The following is a 14,411-nucleotide window of genomic DNA, read 5'->3' as shown; positions in this document are numbered from 1 at the left end:
AAGGGATTGTAAATTTAGATTAGTTGTGGTGTATGGGCCACAGGTGGTGGCAGACAGGATGGAGATGGTGGACTGTCTGACGCCCCTGTGTGTCACAAATAGGAAATTAGTGATAGGGGGGGATTTTAATACAAATTTAGGAAGAGGGTGGGATAGCAGTGCGGGCGCCATTGCCGGGCTAATTGCTTGCCATGGTCTGGTAGATGGTGGTCTGCACACTACTCCGAAAATGGACGGTCCTACATAGCGCAACTCCAGGGGGGGTTGAGCGGAGGCTCGACTATATTTTTGTACCCAGGTCTTTGGGTAAGTTGTCTGGGCGGCTGTTGCCTGTTTTCTTTTCGGATCACGACGGGGTGCTCCTGCAGGTGGGGTCGCCAGTCTGCCTCTTTGGTAGGGGGTACTGGAAGTTAGATCGGGATGTGCTGGAGGAGCAGGCTTTTGTTGACGGGTTTTATGGTTTCTTTTGGAGGCTTGAAGGCCTCCGGTCCATGTGCGAGGGGTGTTAGAGTGGTGGGAATTAGTTAAGGTGAGGATTAGGGCTTTTATAATAGGGTATTGCAAGAGGAAAAAAAGGGAGGAGAGGAGGGAGGTGGATCGTATCCAAAGGTTAATTGAACTCGAATACGAGGCAGGCAACCTCGGCGGGTCGTTTGACTGGGAGAGATCCGCAACCCTAAAGGCGCAGCTCAGGGAGTTGCAGGAGCGGAAGGCTCGAGCTTTCCTGGAGCGTGCGCATAGTGGCTTTCTAGAACATAATGAGACTTGTTCTGCTATGTTCTTTAAGTTGGTTAGGGCCAGACAGAGTAGGAAGGTAATGCATGGTGTTAGGGAAGAAAATGGTAGTATAGTTAGAGAACTAGAGGATATGGTCAGGGTGACAACTGATCATCTCCAAGGTTTATTTAAGGAAAGGGAAATAGATGTAGAGCAGGGAAATTTGTTTTTAGAACACTTGTCCAGGCGGTTGCCGGAGGACATTAGAGAAGTGATGGAGGCCCAGATCTCACTAGAAGAGGTTGAGAGCGCTCTTAGGCGGATGGGAAAAGGGAAGGTGCCTGGGATGGATGGGCTGCCGGCTGAGTTTTATCTCAAGTTTTGGGGTATACTTGGACCAGTGGTCCTCGAAGTCTTGAAGGCCATCCTTGAGACGGGGGTCCCGGGGGGATCAATGGCTGTTGGTGTGCTGTCACTTTTATATAAGAAGGGGGAAGTAACAGACCTTGGCAACTGGCGGCCGTTGACCATGCTGTGTGTAGATTACAAGCTACTTGCAAAGGTTTTAGCAGACCGGTTGCGCACAGCCCTTCCCTACGTCATTCATGAGGATCAGACGTGCGGGGTAGAGGGTTGCTCTATTAGATGGAACCTACAGTTAATCAGGGACTCCATCGCTTGGGTTGAAGATAGAGGACTGCCTTTAATGGTAGCAGCGCTAGATCAGGCGAAAGCCTTTGATCGCGTGAATATATCCTTTTTATTCAGAGTGTTAGGTCAATTAGGATTTGGGGAGAAGTTTATAGGATGGATTCGTACATTATATGTCGGAGCGGAGTGCCGAGTTAGTGTAAATAGTCACTTGGGTGACGTTTTTGACCTCTCGTCTGGGGTCAGGCAGGGGTGCCCACTCTCGGCTCTCCTCTTCGTTCTGTACATGGAGCCTCTGGGGGCTGCCATTAGGGTAGACACAGGGGTGGAAGGCTTGCTGATCCCTGGAAGTGGTGGGCTGCGTGTTAAGATGACGCAGTACGCCGACGACACTTCCTTGCTGTTGTGCAAGGACTCGTGCCTGACATGGTCCCTTGCCATCTTTGGGGATTTCACCCGAGCGTCGGGAGCAGTTCTGAACCATGCAAAGTCTTCCCTCAAGTTTTTCGGAAGATGGCGCGGTAGAACGGATGTGCCTGGGGGGGTTCTCTCTGTGAGGGGGCCCTGAGGATTCTCGGGGTCCATTTTGAGACCCCCCCGGCTCAGCGACGCTAAACTGGAACATGCGTATCGCAGTGGTACAGAGGAAGCTAGCAATGTGGAAAGCTAGGTATTTGTCTTTTATGGGCAAAGTCCTGGTCCTAAAGGTGGATGTGTTGCCGTCTCTTTTGTATTTGGCATACATCTACCCATTGCCGGCTTGTCTGAGGAGGCCTCTAGTGAGGCTTGTGTTTCAGTTTATGTGGAGTGGCAGGTGCGAGTGGGTCGCCAGAGCACGCATGATCTGTCCCATCGGGGAGGGAGGTAGGGGGGTACCACATTTCCCCATCAAGCTGGACACAATTTTTGTTTCTTTCTTGTTAACGGAGCTTGCTCAGCCAGTGATACACCCGTCCGGTTACCTCCTGCGGGTGTTTTTCTTGTATCAGGCGAGAAGCATAATGGTGTGGTCGAACACGGGTCCTTGGGCGGAACAGCTGCCGTGGCACTTTGGTCATGCGGCCAAGTGGCTGCGTGCGCACCCTGAGGTTGAAGTTGCCCGAGTAGGTTTAGATCACAGGCACCTGTACGAGGAGGTCAGAAAGGCAGGGAGTCCGGCGCCTGTAGTGGGCATCTCGGAAGTGGTCTGGGAGGGAGTGCAGGCGCGGGGTCTGAACAACAGGCTCAAGGACCTGAATTGGTTGAGCCTTCATAAGTGTTTGCCGGTACGTTCCATCTTGTACCGGCATAGTTTGGTGCAATCCCCCACCTGTCCAAGATCCTCGTGGCAGGGAGGAGACTGTGCGCCATGTCTTTTAGGACTGTGCCTTTGCCGGAGTAGTATGGGCTAGGGCACAGGTGTTGTTAGGTTTGGTAAAGGGGGATTTTGTATTGACGTGGGCCAGGTTAGAGAGGGGTGTAGGGAGAGCGAGAGGGACGGATAGGGACAGGTTTCTGCTCTGGCTTCTCATGAGTCTCTTTAAACGGGGGCTGTGGGAAGCAAGGCAGAACATGGTGAAGACAGGGAGAGATTGGGGGGTGGAAGGGATAGTGAGGAGGGTGGAAGGAGATTTGAGGGGGAGGATGAAGAGGGAGGAGAGGAAGTGGGGGCAGCATGCTGCTCGGGAGAGGTGGAAGGGGGGTTTAGGGCTGGGTGTCATTTAGATTTGTAAGAGGATAGATTAGGGACGGGGAGATAGGGAAAGGTATTTTGTAGGGTGACCGGGAGGGAAGATGCTCCCCTGAGGTTTTGTTTGGGGTTTATGTTTAGTTTAATTAGTTTCATTAAAATACCATTATTTGAGTATGTATGTAAATTATGAGTTGTAAAGAATGAATGGTATTGAAGATCATAAATTATTTTTTATTAAAAAAGATTGGTTTCACGTTTCGTTTGTTGTTTTTGTTATTTAGTTATTTAATGTATCGTCTTTTCTTCATTAAAGAACATGAGTAACCACCACGCTGCATTTTGGTCCGCTTCTCCTTCAACTGACGAACGCCGTTACAAACATCACACCTGCGGGACAGGTACAGGATGTCAACAACTTCCCAGGTTACACCAGGAACGCACAATCCCTCCATCAGTGCTCAGACTGTCCGTAATAGGCTGAGAGAGGCTGGATTGAGGGCTTGTAGGCCTGGAGTCAAGCAGGTCCTCACCAGACATCACAGGCAACAATGTCACTGGACCAGACAAGACTGGCAAAAAGTGCTCTTCACTGACGAGTTGCGGTTCTCTCACCAAATCAAATCAAATTTTATTTGCCACATACACATGGTTAGCAGATGTTAGTGCGAGTGTAGCGAAATGCTTGTGCTTCTAGTTCCGACAATGCAGTAATAACCAACAAGTAATCTAGTTAACAATTCCAAAACTACTACCTTATCGACACAAGTGTAAGGGGTTAAGAATATGTACATAAAGATATGAGTGAGTGATGGTACGGAGCGGCATAGGCAAGATACAGTAGATGGTATTGAGTGCAGTATATACATATGAGATGAGTATGTAAACAAAGTGGCATAGTTTAAAGTGGCTAGTGATACATGTATTACATAAAGATGCAGTAGATGATATAGAGTACAGTATATACATATGAGATTAATAATGTAGGGTAAACATTATATTAGGTAGCATTGTTTAAAGTGGCTAGTGATATATTTTACATCATTTCCCATCAATTCCCATTATTAAAGTGGCTGGAGTTGAGTCAGTGTGTTGGCAGCAGCCAAGGGGTGATGGTCAGATTCGCGTTTATCGTCGAAGGAATGAGCGTTACACCGAGGCCTGTACTCTGGAGCGGGATCGATTTGGAGGTGGAGGGTCCATCATGGTCTGGGATGGTACACTCGCGTCTGATGATGTGTCACAGCATCATCAGACTGAGCTTGTCATTGCAGGCAAACTCAACACTGTGCATTACAAAGACATCCTCCTCCTCATATGTCAGTGTTCTGCCATGACCAGTGAAGAGCCCGGATGTCTGGCACCTGTTGGATCAGAGGGTGAGGGCTAGGGCCATTCCCCCCTGAAATGTCTGGGAACTTGCAGGTACTTGGTGGAAGAGTGGGGTTACATCTCACAGCAAGAACTGGAAAATCCAGTGCAGTCCATGAAGAGGAGATGTCCTGCAGTACTTAATGCAGCTGGTGGCCACACCAGATACTGACTGTTACTTTAGACCCCCCTTTGTTCAGGGACACATTATTCCATTTCAGTTAGTCACATGTTAGTGGAACTTATTCAATTTGTGTCTCAGTTGTTGAATCCTGTTATATTTACACATGTTGAGTTTGCTGAAAATATACGCAGTTGACAGTGAGAGGACAATTCTTTATTTGCAGAGTTTATATTAGGCCCTATATGTACAATTAAATAAAACGCCACAATTGTATAACATTGAAGTCCATGAGATGGCAGCAGTGTGTGTGCAACGTTTCAGACTGATCGACTGAAGCATTGCAATACTGCACAATATCGTCTATCAAGTCTGCTCTTGTGCCGAACTGGTCAATTGATACAGTTTCAAGTACATAACTATAGAGAACATACAAAAATGATATGGTAATACACAATTTAAGTTTACACACTCCCAGGAATGTCATACATGATGGATAATTAGCTTCCCTACAGAAAAAACACTAACCTTCACGCATCTAGACCGCCGGGCGGGGTTGATGTGGGGCCAGAGACAGCAGGGGTTCAAACTGTAGAACCCAGTTCCTACATTTGAATATAAAAATGTATTTTATCGAACTCTGGGACCTTCAGGATGACAAATCAAAAATAATGTACTTGCATTCAGTAATCTAACTTCAGAGGTGAATGTATCAATCCAGTTGCTGTGATAAAAGTTGTTGTGCACTCTTCTCAAACAATAGCACTGCATTTATTCACTGTAATAGCTGTCCTAATTACCCAAACTCAGTAATGTAATCTGATTACTTTCAGTTACATTTTGATTAGAAGAATACTCAAATTTAGTCCTAGATTTTTAATGAATGTATTTGCAAATTAAATCAATTCAAATAAATTCATAAAAAAATCCTACAATGTGATTTTCTGGATTTTTTTTCTCATTTTGTCTGCCATAGTTGAAGTGTACCTATGATGAAAATTACAGGCCTCTCATCTTTTTAAGTGGGAGAACGTGCACAATTGGTGGCTGACTAAATACTTTTTTTGCCCCACTGTATACATCATTGAGTAAATAAAGCCGCATACAAACATGGTCTCTTTATTGCTTTTTTGAGTAAGACAGCTCCAAAATGCAGGTGTTTCAGCCTACTTCAGTGCTTTCTGTGGTGGTGCGGAAAGCCGGCAGAAAATAGGAGCATTGCGCTGTGATTGGCTCAGTGTTCTGTCACTCATGGGGACACTACATCACAGGCAAAGTCTAAGTCCTTAGTCAGGGAGGACATCAAACATTTAATCCCTTTGGGTCCTGCCATAGAGTTACATTAGAATAGCCCTTCCAAGAAGGCTCACGGTGCACATGAAGCCTAGCCTGTTTTAGAGAATGTAATCAAACATTATAAGAGCTTTCATTGTCTGCTTATATGCCCCCTTTATTTATCCTATGGTTCTGACTTGGTGTACAGAGAGAACACTTTAAGAACGGCCCATGTTGTGAATTCTGTCGCTGTACATTTCAAACGTGCTGAACAAAGTTATTGAAGACGTCCCTCATCGCTCGCTCATTATTGTCTATATCAAAATTACAGATTGCCTCTTATCCGCTTGTCGTCCCCTTACGCCATAGTTTGTACATCTCAATTGTCAGTAGAAACTACATTTGTTTAAGCAAGTCAGCTATATCAGCTATGTTTTTTTAAAAGGCAGTAAATTAGGCTGAATGAACTGTTTCGCTGCCAGACAAGGCTCTGTTGATAGCCAGGTGTAGCAGTGGTAAGGTGTTGGGACTGTTGTAGGGACTCTGCTGTTGGGACAGCTTTATGTAGGCCCTAACAGTTTGTGGGCACCGTTTGTCACCGTTATAGTGCAATTCATATATTGTTTAGTGTTGTGTAGTGGCTTTGCTGGCATGCATCCCACATTTTCTATATTTTTTCCCCACCAAGATTTACATGCTAAACTCACCACTGCTTACAACGTCATTCTAGTCACATTAGCTACAACCGTCCCAGTAAAACAACCATCCCACGGGATCCTTAAGAGGTTTTTAAAGGATGTATAGTCCTAGGCCTATGTTGTTGTATAGGCAAAGTTGCATAAATGCACTTTTATTCCAATAAGTACGTACACAGGTGGAACTGCATAAATGTAAAAACAATATATATAATAATAATGTATTTAAAAACATTTTGAAATGTTGATCCCAATGTCACACATTGGCCCAATTATTTGTAGAAAGACCCATACAGCTCTCCAAAGCCCCTTGGAGGTCTAAGTGGAGCCCTTACATTTTGCTCCCACCTACCCAGTGTCTTCAGATCTGCTAACAGGCTAAAGGAGGAGGCTAGGAGGACTTGGGGTTTAGGGGGGGGGTCTAGAAGTGCCATATTTCATTAGAGATTGGCCCTGACATCTGCTACTCACTCCTGGCTGTGCCATCTGCATCCCCCCTCCCCCTCCTCAGTACCAACCATCCCTCCTCCAATAGGCACAGCCGGAGTTAAGATCCCTCTGACATTCCTGCGAGGGGTTTATCCCCTAGTTTTCCTCTTTCATCCCTAGAATTTGATCCCGCTCTGCCCATGCAGCACACGCACGATAGCAGGCTCAAGGGACTCCTGAAGGGGCCCAGAACAAGCTAACCCCCCCACCCCCCATTTGTAGCCCCTGACATCCAAAGGGAGGAGGGGGGTGTATGTGACGCATGGGTCTGTGGACCCTCCCCTGGAGTGTAAGTGGGACTATTCACCACAAAGCCCAGGCAAATAAGACTCTGGAGGAGTAACAGTTGAGAAATATATGAAATGTGGCCCAATGCAAACAGCCAGAGGCACAGATAAGGCACACATTTGGCCATCCTATTGCCATAATGAATTCATCATCATCATCATCATCATCTTTGAGCTCAGTCTGTTTTGTTGATGTGTTAGTAAGTAGAAAGAATGAAGTTTCGGATGGCTGCGTTTTGGTGACGCACATATTTTAACAAAGGCGGTTAAAATATGTGGTGAGATGTTGTGAATGCACAGGTGGGTACATGCTCTTTTCTTTCACATGAGTGCCTCTGGGAGAAGTGTTTTGGTGGTCTAAAAAGTGGGTACACTTTCAGTAGTTCTTTCCACTTAAAGCACACAGCTCCATTCAGGTAGTTGACATAGAGAGCTGGCTTGACAAACCGGAGAAAGGACAGATTAAGTATCTAAAGAAAGGAGTTTTTTTTTTATTATTGTATTACAATTAGTGTTCATTATTAGTCCTCTGTCATGGTATCATCCAAAGTGCTGGGGTACAGAGCCAAAACAAAAAACATTTGTCACGGTCCTGGTCCCAGGCTTGTTTGCACCTCATTGATTGACATTGGCCGTAGGAGTTGGTAAGACAACACAAACAGACCTGGGACCAGGCTAGACCACACTACTCCTGAGCGAGAGAGAAACACAGTGAGAGGGCATTTCACCAGAACTCTCCCATGTCTGTGGTATGAGCAAGGCCGTTAACACACTGTTCCCCGGGCGCCGCGAAGACGTGGATGTCATACCTCTGATTCAGAGTGGTTGGGTTAAAAGCGGAAGACACATTTCAGTTGAAGGCATTCTGTTGTACAACTGACTAGGTATCCCCCTTTCCCTTTCATGTTTCTGAAGAGAATGCCAAAAAAAATTTACAATAGTAAATTGACTGGGAGAGAGGTTGGGGTTGTGTTATGAGAGAATACAAGAAATGGGGCGGATTAACACACACACACACACACACACTTGATAAAAACAGACTGCACCAATCTAAAGGGCATAACGGTTACTTTAAGTGGACATTCAGATCACAGGGAGAGGTCGTAAATCACAGAACTGAGGGTCCAAAGACAATGAAAAACACATTCCATTGGAGAGAGCTCTTTGATATTGTAAAAAAATATAAAAAAAATAAATGAAAACATGGTCAGCCAATCAGTAGCAGTGACGGCCAGAGCAAACATTGAGAGATGCAACAGAAACATAACCTTTGGAAATAGTCCTCCCCACAACTAGAATAGGATATAGGGTTGGAAGGGTGTTATATACGTCACGTTATTTCTCCACAAGGTTCCCACTCATGTGGCCAGAGACGAGGCCATACGAAACTCAAACTCCCAAAGGAGGAATAGTTTGAAGACAACACAGGTGGATGGATGTCAAAAAGAGAGCTATAGGTGAGGTCCAGGCCTCTGAAGTTTGCATCTTTCAGTATTGGAGTCTCTCATTATATATATATATATCACACACATACATACAGTCTAAATGCTGGCCAGACAGGCCAACTATGCTGAAGTCACTCACTAGGATTCATTTCACCATGGAGTATTGATAATGCGGTAGCCCTGAGCTGCATAATAGCATTATGTCACATAACAGCAGGCCCTATGTCACAGTAGGGGTATCTGGAATCATAACACAACATAATGCCAGGTCCCAGTTGTGATGCTCTGCACTCCTGGCAAGGAGCTCGGGGCTCCCGAGTGGCGCAGAGGTCTAAGGCACTGCACTACAGGCACCCTGGTTTGAATCCAGGCTGAATCACAAGCGGCCATGATTGGGAGTCCCATAGGGCGGCGCACAATTGGCCCAGCGTCGTCCTGGGTTTGGCCGGTGTAGGCCGTCATTGTAAATAAGAATTTGTTCTTAAAATGACTTGCCTAGTTAAATAAAAGGTCACATTTTAGAGTGGAGACAGACACGAGACACTGGAAAAGGAACTTCATTGAACACAGACATTAGCAAATAGCATGTTAGTGCCCTCGTTCTCCTGTGCTACATTGTTTACATTACCTCCCTTTTATAGGTATCAAGAGTGCTGGGCCTTCACAATCCTACAGTAACAGTTGTACACCACTAAAGCATAGCACATAGGAAAACTTCACATAAAAGCAATGTCCCAAGGAACACAAAGAAATAACACAATATATTGAGTCACACTGACAGCAGAAGATAAACTGGGGGGGAAAATCAACGTGTGGAATCTCAACTCGTGTGTAAATGGACAGTAGCCCAATACACCTTACTGAATCTAATAGCGAAGAGGTACAAAATAACACATCGAGCCTCACGTCAAGATCATAAGTGTCGTTAGATGTCAAAAACATCCCGAATCAGATTGTCAAACACGAGCAACATTTTTCGCCGCCTAAAGCAGTAGCTGTGATATTGAACAGCCAATTTTCCAAATAAAAAAATAAAAAACTATGCCATTTCGCAGACGCTTTTATCCAAAGCGACTTACAGTCATGTGTGCATACATTCTACGTATGGGTGGTCCCGGGAATCGAACCCACTACCCTGGCGTTACAAGCGCTCTACCAACTGAGCTACAGAACCACAATAGTCAAACAACAGCCACAACCGTTCAATACGCAAGCAAGTCAACAAAAGAGGGTGCGTTGTATACTAGCCCTTGATCATGACTCTCAGTTCCATTACATTATACATAAGAGTCATTGGACGAAGGTGTCTTCCGTACGTTAAGAGCCCCGGGACGCGAGGTCTGAATATGAACATGCATCGCTTGAGGTACAATCTTGGAAGCATAAGGATCTAATCTTTCATATCAGCAAGAAATAAAATAAAAATATATATATACATTTTTATTTTAAGGTTCAATTGATACACACCTTTATAGGGTTATGATTATGGGTTCCCACACAGCCACATCTCCATGGTACAGTGCTTGTTTACAGAAAACAGACCTGACTACCTGTGCTAATTAGCTAGCTGCATCTCCTTAACACCTGGATGTAGGAAGGCAGGAAAATACTGTCGGGCGCAACTGCTAAAACAGAGGTACAGTCAGTGGCGACCCGTCCTTCAGGGCAGGTGGGGCAGACACACACACACAACCTTTCAAATGTATGGGGTCACTTAGAAATGTTCTTGTTTTTGAAAGAAAAGCTAATTGTGCCCATTAAAATAACATCAAATTGATCAGCAGCTCCAAAATGCAGGTGCTTCAGCCTAGCTCAGAGATTTTTTTGGTGGTGGTGCTAGCCAGATGAAAAATACAGAGCGTTGCCCCTGATTGGCTCAGTTTTCTGTCACTCAAGGAACAATATGTCATCCCCAATACGTCATCCCCAATTCTAAGGTTAGAGCTCGAAACTGTTCGCCCCTTGGGTTCTGCTGTAGAGTTATATTAGAAGAGCCCATCCAAGAAGGCTCAAGGTTATTGGCCACAGATTATTGGCCACAGAATGACATCAAATCACATATCTGCAGTAGCTTTGATTGGACTGATGTCAACATCTTACTTTCAAAGTCTTAGCTAGCAGTCATCATCAGCTGTCATCGTCAGTTGTCATCAAGTCGACAATCTACTGGCAAATCCTTTTCGACCCTTGTCATATGAAGAGAAATTATAGATAAAACGTATCGGTGCTCATCAGCCATTGTACATAAACATTACACAACAAGTTGGAAATTGCAAATTCAACAATGAGTTGTTTGGAAGGAATCAGTTTGGAAGGAATCAGTGGCTAAGAGTTGCAAAGAAACCACTAACGTTAGCCTGCTATTCAATGGAGTGGCTGTGGGTTTTTTTTCTCCCAGAGTTCCCACCATAAATCCAGAGAATACCAAAATGTGATAACAAAATGTGCCTACAAAAGGACCACTGCGCCAACTTCACAAGGTGAGTCCAAAAATAACTTGTATGCTGCTGCATAAATGGTGTAATATGCCAGGGAGAAATGTATAATGGAGCTAAGAAATTAATACTAAGTGTATGTTGTGTAGTAAGCAGTTAGTAGCCCATGTGCCTCACCCTAATAATTTGGTCTATTTTCACCAACGCGGTATTGTAAACACATAACGTTAGTAGTTGTGGTGCTTGGCTTGCACGTGCAAATTCAGCACACACACAACATTCTATAATAGAATTGTGTTATTTGACATGTCAAATGAAAAGCTTATTTAACACGTCAAATAGTGTACCGCCCCAAATAGTGCACCACCCTAATAATTTGGTCTATTTTCACCTCCTAATTTCACCTGCTGTTCTGACTTGGTGGTGCACAAATAGCCCATAGCATGTTTTAGAGAAATGGAATCATTGAATATTGTTAAGAACTTTCATTGTCTGTTTATATGCCCCGTTTATTTATCCTACGGTTCTGACTTGGTGTACTGGGAGTACACTGGAAGAACGGCCCATGTTCTGACATCTGTCACTGTACATTTCAAAAAGTGCTGAACAAATAGTTATATTGACTACGTCCGTCATCGGTTGCTCGTTAATTAGATTGCTTGTCGTCCCCTTATCGTCATTTGTACATCTCAATTGTCAGTAGAAACTACATTTGTTTAAGCAAGTCAGCCATATCAGGTATGCGTTTGTTTTTTTAAATGCAGTAAATGATACTGAATGAACTGTTTTGCTACCAGACAAGGCTCCGCTGAAAGACAGGTGTAGCAGTGGTAAGGAGTTGGGACTCAGCTCTGCTGTTGGGACAGATTTATGTAGGCCCTAACAGTTTATGGGCACCGTTTGTCATCGATGTAGTGCAACTAATGTATTGTTTGGTGTTGTGTAGTGGCTTTGCTGGAATGCATCCCACATTTTTTTGTTTTGCCCCACCAAGACTGACATGCTAAAATCGCCACTGGGTACAGTAAGTAAGTATTTTGCATTTGTGACCTGATATGAAAGTAGAGGGATTTATGTTTCTAGAACCATACCATCATTGAGAATCAGTTCAGGTTTATATAGAGGATTTGGCTGTTTTGGCTTCCAGAGCCAATTCGCGTATAAACAGAACATGTAAGATCCCTGGACTAAGGAGTAAGTAGGTTCCTTTTATCCATTATCGGGCTAGTTGTAAACCAACTGTAACTGAAGTATTTTAACCTATGAACACCCCCACCACACACCTGTGTCAGTAGGCTAGAGGAGCCATATGTTTTGCTCCCCTAGTAACCTCAACCGCAGTAGTGCGCTCAGGTACGCCACGACATAATATAGTCGAATTCAATTGCTTTGACTTACTTTATGAAGTAGATGGCCCCTTCGTCCGTGAAACCCTCTTCCCATCCTCGAGGTAAATCTGCATTGGGCGAGTAAAAAAAAAATGTGCGTTACCTTCGAGGGTAGGCGCATTCCCTGAAAGTTTCGTGCATCATTAGACTACCGGTATATCAATAACGCACAAAAGAAACCCGTTCTTCTATGAAGTAGGCCAAAACGGCATAAATAATCTGATACGAGTGCAAGCATACCTGACCGTATCATGTGTCCGGAATTGACAGGTTCGCCCGTTTTCGGATGGAGCCAAGCAGTCGTGTTCGTTTCATCGCTGCCAGAAAGACAAAACACCTGTTAAGAGGAAATAAACACTAGACAATCGAACTCTCCTTTAAAAGAGCCAACAAAAAAAAGAAGAACGACCACATTTCGCCTCGCCAAAAAGCACATATTCGACTCACTGAACGAAAAACACCCTGCCATCTCCGCAGACACCGTAGGACCAGTGCTCAGGTAAGGTCTCCCGCCCGAGCGGCGCCGCCATGATCCTGGTATGAAGTCCTATTTCATTCCCTCTTCGTGGAGTTCTCCAGGGCACTCAAAATCCAATGATCACCGCCAGGGCGAAGAGGCGAATAAAGGGGAGGGCTGTCAGCTAGGCTACTCAGTTGACGGAGAAGAAGTACGTTTTCTGAGTAGCCTACTTTTGTCTGCCGACCGAATGAAAGTTACACGTAGTTGGAAACAAAAAAGGAGCTCTCGTGTCGCAGCTTTGGTTACTTTAAGGTTTTGTAGTTGTACGTGTAAGCCAATTATTGCTCTCAAAATAGCTTTTCAGAGGCATTTTCTTATTTAACGCAGGTCCCCGAGGCAATCGGTGCATGGCAGTCTATACTGAACAAAAATATAAATGCAACGTGTAAAATGTTGGTCCCCTAAAAGATGGCAGACATTTTCCATATGCACAAAAATAATATTTTTCTCAGATTTTATGCACAAATTTGTTTATATTTGTGTTAGTAAGCTTTTCTCCGTTGCCAAGATAATCCATCCACCTGACAGGTGTCGCATATTAAGAATCTGATTAAACAGCATGATCATTACACAGGCGCACCTTCTGCTGGGGACAATAAAAGGCCACTCTAAAATGTGCAGTTTTGTCATACAATGCAATGCCACAGATATCTCAAGTTTTGAGGGAGTGTGCAATTGGCATGCTGACTGCAGGAATGTGAACCAGAGCTGTTTCCAGAGAATGGAATGTTAATTTCTCTAACATTAAGCCGCTTCCAACGTCTTTTTGAGAATTTGGCAGTATATCCAACTGACTTCACAACCGCAGAGCACATGTATAGCGTTGTGTGGCCGAGCGGTTTGCTGGTGTCAATGTTGTGAACAGAGTTGTGTGGCCGAGCGGTTTGCTGGTGTCAATGTTGTGAACAGAGTGCCCCGTGGTGGAGGTGGGGTTATAGTATGGGCAGACATAAGCTATGGACAATGAACACAATTGCATTTTATAGATGGCAATTTGAATGCACAAAGATACCGTGACGAGATTCTGTAGGACCATTGTAGTGCCTTTTATCCGTCGCCATCACCTCATGTTTCAGCATGATTAAGCATGGCCCCATGTTGCAAGGATCTGTACACAATTCCTGGAAGCTGAAAATGTCCCTGTTATTCCATGGCCTGCATACTCACCAGACATGTCACACATTGCGCAGGTTTGAGATCCTCTGGATGGACGTGTACGACAGCATGTTCCAGTTCCCGCCAAAATCCGGCGACTTCGCACAGCCATTGAAGAGGAGTGTGACAACATTCTACAGGCCACAATCAACAGCCTGATCAACTCTGCAGGGAACCAAAAATATTTGGACAA

At 44.7% G+C, this 14,411-nt stretch overlaps 1 protein-coding gene across 1 annotated transcript in view; it reads right to left on the bottom strand.

Moving 5' to 3' along the window:
• The window catches only part of LOC118396417 (pleckstrin homology domain-containing family A member 7-like), a 182,609-nt gene extending 169,094 nt beyond the window's left edge, over window positions 1-13,515 (bottom strand). Inside the window, exons 1-3 of the mRNA XM_035790610.2 lie at window positions 12,991-13,515; window positions 12,784-12,860; window positions 12,554-12,611 (exon numbers count right to left, since the gene is read on the bottom strand). Coding sequence (XP_035646503.1) covers window positions 12,554-12,611; window positions 12,784-12,860; window positions 12,991-13,073 — 218 coding nt within the window. The 5' untranslated portion in view covers window positions 13,074-13,515. The remainder of the gene's footprint in view (window positions 1-12,553; window positions 12,612-12,783; window positions 12,861-12,990) is intronic.
• Window positions 13,516-14,411: the final 896 nt, after the last annotated feature.

Source organism: Oncorhynchus keta, chromosome 17 (genome assembly GCF_023373465.1).
Source record: "Oncorhynchus keta strain PuntledgeMale-10-30-2019 chromosome 17, Oket_V2, whole genome shotgun sequence".
Lineage (NCBI taxonomy): Eukaryota > Metazoa > Chordata > Actinopteri > Salmoniformes > Salmonidae > Oncorhynchus > Oncorhynchus keta.
The sequence above is the reverse complement of the archived record's forward strand: the minus strand, read 5'-3'. Positions and strand labels throughout refer to the sequence as shown.